Here is a 9,654-nt window from a genome sequence, read left to right on the forward strand (position 1 = left end):
AACTAAAATAGAACTTCAAGTGTGTGGCATTCCATGTTCTGGGGATCGCCCCCCCGTCCAAAGTCTCCAGCCGATAAGCACCATTCTCCAACGTCTCCGCCACTCTGAATGGGCCAGTCCACTTGGGGGACAACTTATTCTCCATCTCGTGCTGGTGTGCCTTTCTCATCACCAGATTTCCTTCCTGAAACTGCCTTGGCCTGTGCCTACGCTCCACCCTCCTCTTCACAGCTTTGGCACTGACCCTAGCCTCTTATCGCACCTCATCCAAGAGGTCTAGGTTCACCTTCCTCTCCTCATTGGACTCCTCAACAACGAAGTTCAAAAACCTTGGTCAGCTTTCTTGTATCTCCACAGGGATCATAGCGTCTGACCCATAGACCAAGCTGAACGGTGTCTCATGGGTGCTAGATTATGGAGTGGTGTGATAGGCCCACACGATCCTGGGAACCTCCTTTGCCCATGTCCCCTTGGCCTTCTCTAACCTTATCTTCAGCCCTCTGAGTAGCACTCGGTTGGCCGACTCTACCTGCCCATTCGTTTGTGGGTGCTCCACCGAGGCAAACACCTACTGTATCTTCATCTCTTCACACAGCTTCTTTAGTTGATGACTCGTGAACTGAGTGCCATTGTCAGAAACCAAACGCTTGGGCACTTCGAAACGGCACACAATGTTCTTCCACACGAACTGTTGAACCTTGTGTGCGGTGATCTATGCGAATGGCTTTGCCTCTACCCACTTTGTGAAATACTCAATGGCGACGATCAGAAACTTCAGCTGCCTTACTGCCAAGGGGAAGGGTCTCAAGATGTCAATTCCCCAGGTGTGGAACGGCCAGGGGCTGTGAATTGACCTCAGCTCTTCAGGGGGCGCCTTGTGCCAATCTGCTTGTTGCTGGCACTGCTTGCAACGCTGAGCATACCCCACACAATCTTCCTTCAGCGTTGACCAGTAGTACCCCGCACAGAGGACTCTGCTTGCCAAGGCGCGACCACCAACATGGCTCCCACACACTCCTTCGTGGAGTTCTGACATAATTCTCGTGCACTGCTCCCCGTGCACGCACACCAACACCGGATGGGTGAACCCAAACCTAAAGAGATCCCCATCAATAAGAGTGAACTTACTTGAGCTTCTCTTTACTCTCTTTGCCTCTGTCGGGTCCAGCGGAAGCACCCCATCTGCCAAGTACCGCCGGTACGACGTTATCCACGTATCAACCTTTCCAACAGCGCAAACCTCCATCACCTCATCAATCCTCACCGGTCGCGCTCTCACCTTAGGTGTTCTCAAGGTTTCTTGAGTTAGAGACCGATGACCGATCGCTATACGCTCCTTTGACTTGTACACTTGAAGTACCTGGTTGTCCGTCACGAACGCGCGAGGTACCTTCAAGGTCTCTTGGATGACGGTCCTCTGCCTTCCCCCCTTGCCTGAGCTGGCTAGCTTGGCAAGCAAATCAGCTCTGGCATTCTGCTCTCTCGGCACATGGACCAACTCGAATTATGCAAAGGACGTCTTCAGGGTGTGCACATACTCGAGATATGCGGCCATCTGAGGGTCTTTGGCCTGGAACTCTCATGTTACCTGCCCAGTGACCAACAGAGAGTTGCTTTTGGCCATCAAACTCCTTGCTCCCATCTCTCTTGCCAGCAACATTCCAGCAATGAAGGCTTCGTACTCCGCCTGGTTGTTGCTAGCCTTGAAGGCGAAACGCAGAGACTGCTCGATCAGCACTCCGTTTGGGCCTTCTAGGATTACTCCAGCACCACTCCCTTGCTGATTGGAAGAACCATCCACTTATACGACCCAACGAAAGTCCAAACCCTCCGAAGGTGTCACGCCTGATGACAACTCGACGACGAAGTCTGCGAACACCTGCCCCTTGATTGGTCCTCGGGGCTCGTACTGGATATCAAACTCAGACAGCTCCACAGCCCACTTTACCATCCTCCCAGCTACATCTAGCTTCTTCAGCACCTTCTGGATAGGTAAATCGGTCATCACCACCACCGTGAAGCTGTGAAAGTAGTGGCGGAGCCTCCTCGCTGAAAACACCACCGCCAGAGCCGCCTTCTCCAGGGCCTGATACCTTACTTCAGGACCTTGCAGCACCTTAGTCACAAAATAAATAGGTCTCTGAACTTGGCTTTGCTCTTGGACCAACACTGAACTAACCGCCCTCTCCGTCACAGCAAAGTACAAGCGGAGAGGGGTGCCCACCTGTGGCTTGCACAAAACTGGTGGGCTTGCCAGATACTCCTTCAGCTTGACGAAAGCCTCCTCACATTCCTTAGTCCAAAAAAACCTGTTGTTCCGTTTGAGACATTGGAAGTAAGGGTGACCCTTCTCTCCTCCGGCGGACACGAATCGCGACAATGCCGCCAACCGACCGGTGAGCTGCTGCACCTCCTTCACCGACGCTGGGCTCCTCATTGCCATGATCGCCGCGCACTTCTCGGGGTTCGCCTCAATTCCCCGCTCTGTCAAGAGGAATCCTAAGAACTTCCCAGCTTCTACGCTGAAAATATACTTCTTTGGGTTGAGCTTCAATCTGTATTTGGCGATAGTCGTAAACAACTCTTCCAGATCAGTGACATGTTGTTCCTTCTCTCGTGAAGTTACCACCATGTCATCCACGTAAGCTTGCACATTCCTTCCCAGCATCGGCGAGAGCACTCTATCCATCAGCCTCTGATAGGTGGCTCCCGCATTCTTCAGCCCGAATGGCATTACCTTATAACAGTAACAAGACCGCTCAGTCATGAACGCGGTCTTGCACTCGTCCATCAGATGCATCCTGATCTGGTTATAGCCTGAGAATGCATCCAAGAAACTCAGAAGCTTGCACCCCGACGCGCTATCCACCAAGGCATCTATGTTGGGTAGGGGATAGGAGTCCTTGGGGAACGCCTTGTTCAAATCGGTGAAATCCACGCACATCCTCCACTTGTCGTTCGACTTCTCCACCCATACCACATTTGCCAGCCACTCTGGGTACTGAATTTCTCTGATGTGCCCCGCGGCCAAGAGTTTGCGGGTCTCTTCGTGGATCACCTGCCTCTTCTCCTCATTAAACTTCCTCCTTCTCTGGCGCACCGGTTGGACCTGAGGGTCCATTGCAAGACGATGGTAGAGAAAGTCTGGGTCAATACCTGGCATGTCTGAAGCTGACCATGCAAACGCGTCCAGATGTCTCTCAATCACCCCGGCAATATGTCATCGCGTGTCCTCGCTGAGCGGCCCTCCCAGCTTGAACTTCTTCCCTTGGATCTCCGTCTCCACCCACCCGCTGAGCGGGCCTCTTTTCACTGGCGATGACAGCCCTTGCGATCCCTGACTCGCGGGGCGTGTTCATGCTCTCTTTCTCAGCTTCTACTTGAACCACCCCTGAGCCCCCCAGCACTGCTTCCTCCATCTCCACATCACCTTGTTTACCTCTTACCAGCCCTGCGACCTCCGATCGCCTCTCGTCCACACCCGGCGGTGGTGTCGGGGTAACATGACACACACTCCTTTGCTGCTTGAGGCTGTTCTCATAGCAGCGCCTAGCCTCCTTCTGGTCTGACTTAATGGTGATCACTACCCCCTCCATCGACGACAACTTCAACTTCATGTGCCTCGTTGACGGTACAGCTCCCAACCTGTTGAGCGTCGGTCTTCCCAACAGTATGTTGTAGGCGGATGGGGCATTAACCACTAGGTACTTGATCTTTTCAGTGCGAGCCATGGTCCCATCCGTGAATATGGTCCTCAGCTCTATGTAGCCTCACACCTCCACTTGGTCCCCTACGAAGCCATACAAGCACCCTACGTACGGCCTCAGCTGATCAAGGGACACCTGCAGTTTGTTGAATGTCGGCCAGAACATCACGTCCGCCGAGCTTCCCTGGTCCACGAGGACCCTGTGCACCCTTCTCCCTGCCGTGACAAGGGAGATGACTATAGGATCGTTGTCGTGAGGCACAACGTCCCGGAGATCTGCCTTTGTGAATGTAATGTCAGCATCGGGGGAATGATCTTCTTCCACCGAGTCGACAACCATCACCGAACGAGCGTACCTCTTCCTCTGAGAGGCTGTACACCCCTCCAGAGAAGGTTGTACCTCGTGCTGCTGATCTTCTGCTGGTGGCCCCAACGCCCGATCACCTTGCGCCTCCCACAAGTAATCGCTCAAAAAGCTACTTTTTACCAACTCCGCGAGTTGGTGACCCAACGCCAAACAAGAGTGGAGCGAGTGACCATAGTGATGAGAATCAAAAAGATGTTATCAATAGAAGAAATGGACAAGGGCCAAAGCATTTAAAGTTCTTCTTATTAGTCTTTGCAAAAGATGAGGCCCAAGCCCAAAGCCCAAGCCCAAGCCCAAAGCCCAAGCCCAAGCCCAAGAAGCCCAAGTCCAAACCATGAGGGGCAAGGCCAAGCATTAAATAAAAGAGCATCATTTGAATGACTCTTGTAGGAGGTGTGGATATTAAATAAATAGGTGTGAATGTATTAGAGAGAGTCACTTTGTCCATGTGACTTAGTAGGGGGCTGTAGGTGTAGTTTTTAGGAGGTGTCATAGTAGAAAAAGGTCACACCTCCCATGTGACTTGTTTTTGGTGGGAATTTCAAATGAGTTTTATTTGAAATTTCCCACCTATTTTTCAGCACCTCTAGGCTATAAATAAAGGTGCTTAGCTTGTACAATTCAGATTGGAATTTTATAGTAGAGAGACTATACTCAATTTAGGAGAGAATTTGTGAGTTTTGAGTCTTCCTCTTCTTTGCCTTATCTTGTGAGCTATGGTGAGCTTCAAGTGGTGGCACTCCATCACTTATCTTGGTTCAAGGTTCCAAGTGGCGTGAATGGCTTCTTCCAATTCTCAAAATCTAGCAAGCATCTTCTTCTATAAGTGTTCTTCTTCCTTTTCTTCAATTTCCATTCGGTAGCTTAATTTCCTAGTGTTTTCCCTCTTTTTTCTACCGTTTACATTTCTGTTTTCAGCTTGGTTTCCATTTATTCTATTCGGTTCAGTAGCTAGTTTTTCAATTCTGTTTCGTTTTTAATTCTTGTTCTTCATTCCTTGTGTTTGATTCAATTTGACAATACATGGACTTCCATATGAGTCTTGGTTGGTGCTAAGTTTTGGTGAGTTCTTGAATTTAGAACATTGATCCAATTCTAAAGTAAAGTGCCTTTCAAATCCAGCTCAAGTTGCTCCTAAGAATGTCAAGAATCATGTGTTCTTGTAGTTACATTCACATCATGTGGTATCTAGAGTCTAGGCTTGTTTCTTGCTTAAATTTTGAGTTGTATTGCACTTTACATTTCAAGAGCTCTTAAATTCAAGTTGTTTACCATTCTGTTTTAGGATTTATTTTGAGTTTTCTTGCTTTTTTCTTTTGTTACACCATGTGTTTGTGAAAAGGTTTCTAGCACTCATTGTTCATATGAGTATGGCAGCTCTTTTGGAATGGCATTCTCCTTCCTAGAGCTGACCTTAAGCTTCCTTTCACTTGTGGTTATATCTTGTTATATGTCTTTTAATTTTGTAATCATGTCAAGTTTTGTCTTAGTCATGTTATTCCATAATTGTCATTACTTCTAGTAGTACTTTTATTGCTTTGATTGTTTCTTGCTTTGGTTACTTTCTGTTTTTTAGTTTATTGCTTGATCCTTTGTGCATTTTCATTTTTAGATTTGAGTTCATGCTTGTATTCTCATTCTATACAAGTTCCTTTACATACTTTCCATTATGTCTTTGTTAGTCATCATACTGTTTTTTCATTCCTAAATAGGCTCCTCTGTTTTCTTACAAACGTGCTACTGTTTTCAATTTACTGCAATTAATTGGCTCATAGGAAATTTGTGAAAATTTTTATTTACATACTTCAAAGTGTTACAAAAGCATAAAAAAAAGAATCACTCAAAAATTCCAAGTACACAAAAAATGATAAATAAAATACGAAAAGTGTACAATACTGCCGAAAAGAATACGGTAATTGGGCAGCAACTTTGAAAAATTTATTTCTCTCAATTGGCTTACTTTTTTTACCTCATTCCAGTGCCATTTTTGAGTTAAGACATTGAAGTTTCTGTGGTTAATTTTTCACATTCCAGTTCGCTTTCAATCGGTACAGTTAAATCTGTAAACATAGCACAGTTTGTTTTTTTCTAAAAAATAAAATAAAATTCCAGTAGCTGTTTTCTGTTTTCTTTAATCTACTCTAGCACTTTTCTTTAGGACTCTTTTTGTGTGCCTTCTTTATTCATTGAGTTCCTTATTTTTCTTGATTGTCTTTCATTCATATTCTTTCTAGTTTGTCATACATTGCTCTCTGTTTTTGGTTTAGCTTTTATTGTTTACACCTTTTTCTTGCTTGTCTTTTTGTTCTTCTTAAAAGTTGTGTGGAGACTTGTTCTTAAGTAAGTTGGTTTGCTGTGACATATTTCACTTGAAGCTACTCCATTCCACAAGCAAGGCTTGGTTGAGGACAAAATATTTTCTTGGAGTGGTTTGAGTGCTTTCTTGGGCATTTTCCAGCAACCTATATCTCAATGTTTTTAATTGTCTAACAAGTTTCTTTCACTGTTTTGTTTTCTGTTTTTGTGTATTTTCTGCTCATGGCTCATTTCTCTAGTGGAGAGTCCTCCAAACCGTGCTCACCACAAAAGGCAGCCCTTTATGAGGACTTAAAGAATGTCAAGCAATCCAATGCTCACTATCTTGAGGTGATAAGGAAGATGGAAGCACGGCTCCAAAGTTTGGAGTTAAACCGAGAAGAAATGCATCAAAACCGTGAGAGAAGAACTCCTCCTCCTAGTCGGCATTCTTCAAGGCACTCCCATGGTTATTATGAAGATAATCCAAGGCCAAGACATCATCACCATGAAGAGAGGCGCCAACATGTGGCTGGCCCTTGTTCTCCTAATGTAAAACTTCCTAGTTTTAGTGGTGAAAGTGATCCCAATGTATACTTAGGATGGGAGGCTAAGGTTGACCAAATTTTTGATGTAAATGGGGTTAGGGATGAGCATAGGGTTAAGTTAGCTTCTTTAGAATTTTTGGACTATGCCATGCAATGGTGGCATCGATATCTCATGGACATTGAACTACACAAGAGGCCGCCCATGGTCTCTTGGAACGATTTGAAAGCATGTTTACGCGCTAGATTCGTACCCCCACACTTTAGGAAAGACCTTATGTTGAAACTCCAACGGTTTCATCAAGGCGCACTAAGTGTGGATGATTACTTTAAACAACTAGACACGCTTTTAATTCGAGTTAATATGGATGAGAGTGATGAAGCTAAGATAGCTAGGTTTGTGAGTGGCCTTCGAAGGGACATTCAAGACGTGGTAGAGTTACAAGAATATTCTTCTTTGGAAAATGTGGTGCACCTTGCTAGCAAAATTGAAAATCAACTTGCAAGGAAAAATGCTTTCAAAAATTCTTCTAAGGATAACTACTACCACTCTTCTTGGAAAAATAAAAATAACTCTTTTTCAAATATCCCTTCTAAGGACTCTACTTTCAAACCTAGAGAGTCTAAGCCTTCCACTTCCAATTCTAGGCCTAAATCACCACCTAAATCGTCTAGTAAGAAGTGTTTTAAATGTTTAAGCTATGGACATATTGCTTCTAATTGCCCTACTAAACGAACTATGTATATGCATGATGGGGTAGATAGTAGTGAGCATGAGTCCGAATCTTCTAGACATTCCTCACCTTCTAGATCCCCAAGTGAGAGTGAAAGTGAAAGCCCACATGAGGGTGACCTATTAGTAATAAGACGCATGCTTGGTCAAGTTTTAAAACCTTTTGATGAAACTCAAAGAGAAAATATTTTTCATTCAAGGTGTCTTATTAATGATAGAGTATGCTCTTTGATTGTGGATGGGGGGAGTTGTGCGAATGTGGCAAGCACAAGAGTGGTAGAAAAACTTGGATTACCTACCATCTCTCATGCCAAGCCCTACAAATTACAATGGTTAAGTGAGGTAGGTGAGATTGTTGTTAACAAGCAAGTCCTCATTACATTTTCTATTGGTAAATATAAAGATGAGGTCTTGTGTGATGTTGTCCCAATGGAAGCCACACATATTCTTTTAGGTAGGCCATGGCAATTTGATAGAAAAGTTTTTCATGATGGCTTTACCAACAAAATGTCTTTTAACTTCCATGGGCACAAAGTCATTCTTAAGCCTCTCTCTCCAAAGGAAGTTCATGAGGACCAAGTTAAAATGAGAGAAAAGACAGAGAAAGAAAATGATATAAAAAATTTCAAGAGAAGCCTTCTCATGTCCACACAACAAGTTACAAAGGTAATAGTTACTCAAAAGCCTATTTTTTTAGCTATTCCTAGGACTATTGAATGTGAGTCGGCTAAGGATAGTCCCACATGTTTGGACAATTTGGTAAAAGAATATGAAGATATGTTTCAAGATCCTCCTAAAGGCTTACCACCTCTAAGAGGGATTGAACACCAAATAGACTTCATGCTCAGGGTTTCTTTACCAAATAGCCCTGTATAGGACCAATCCCAAAGAAACTAAAAGAGAAAATGAAAAAACAAATGAAGTACATGCTAAACCGAGTCATAATACCTTCTCAACTAATTCAATTTTGTTGACTCGTGCTACGCCTACAAGGTATCCTTCTTCTTTGTCTTGTTCATTGCCCAAGGTTCCTACTTATACACCATATTGGATGAAGAATGTTAAGGATGATTTTTTCATACCTTCTAGTTTTTCCAATAATATCATTTCTAAACAATCTTTTCCAACATGGGCTATGTATAGGACATCTTTTTCTGAACTCCCAACATTTCAACGTACTAAGTCATGTTTGCCTATTTTTTCTTGTATTCTCTTATCTAATTGCAAACTGACTTTGTTTTATGCAGGAGTACTGAATTCGTGGACGAATTCTCTCCAACTTGGGGAGTATGATGAGAATCAAAAAGATGTTATCAATAGAAGAAATGGACAAGGGCCAAAGCATTTAAAGTTCTTCTTATTAGTCTTTGCAAAAGATGAGGCCCAAGCCCAAAGCCCAAGCCCAAGCCCAAGAAGCCCAAGTCCAAACCATGAGGGGCAAGGCCAAGCATTAAATAAAAGAGCATCATTTGAATGACTCTTGTAGGAGGTGTGGATATTAAATAAATAGGTGTGAATGTATTAGAGAGAGTCACTTTGTCCATGTGACTTAGTAGGGGGGTGTAGGTGTAGTTTTTAGGAGGTGTCATAGTAGAAAAAGGTCACACCTCCCATGTGACTTGTTTTTGGTGGGAATTTCAAATGAGTTTTATTTGAAATTTCCCACCTATTTTTCAGCACCTCTAGGCTATAAATAAAGGTGCTTAGCTTGTACAATTCAGATTGGAATTTTATAGTAGAGAGACTATACTCAATTTAGGAGAGAATTTGTGAGTTTTGAGTCTTCCTCTTCTTTGCCTTATCTTGTGAGCTACGGTGAGCTTCAAGTGGTGCCACTCCATCACTTATCTTGGTTCAAGGTTCCAAGTGGCGTGAATGGCTTCTTCCAATTCTCAAAATCCAGCAAGCATCTTCTTCTATAAGTGTTCTTCTTCCTTTTCTTCAATTTCCATTCGGTAGCTTAATTTCCTAGTGTTTTCCCTCTTTTTTCTACCGTTTACATTTCTGT

The 9,654-nt window shown here is 44.1% G+C and overlaps 1 protein-coding gene across 1 annotated transcript; it reads left to right on the plus strand.

Annotated features, from left to right (window-relative positions):
• Positions 1–4,711: 4,711 nt before the first annotated feature.
• On the plus strand, positions 4,712–9,449 carry LOC137837438 (uncharacterized). The gene is made up of 2 exons (XM_068646423.1): positions 4,712–8,639; positions 8,894–9,449. The coding sequence occupies exon 1, from the start codon at positions 6,612–6,614 to the stop codon at positions 8,520–8,522; it is 1,911 nt and encodes a 636-aa protein (XP_068502524.1). The 5' UTR covers positions 4,712–6,611; the 3' UTR covers positions 8,523–8,639; positions 8,894–9,449.
• Positions 9,450–9,654: the final 205 nt, after the last annotated feature.

The sequence above is a fragment of the Phaseolus vulgaris genome, chromosome 4, assembly GCF_000499845.2.
Source record: "Phaseolus vulgaris cultivar G19833 chromosome 4, P. vulgaris v2.0, whole genome shotgun sequence".
In the NCBI taxonomy this organism is placed as follows: domain Eukaryota; kingdom Viridiplantae; phylum Streptophyta; class Magnoliopsida; order Fabales; family Fabaceae; genus Phaseolus; species Phaseolus vulgaris.

Coding starts and splice junctions, on each gene's coding strand:
- LOC137837438 (XM_068646423.1), top strand. CDS start 6,612: ATGGCTCATTTCTCTAGTGGAGAGTCCTCCAAACCGTGCTCACCACAA.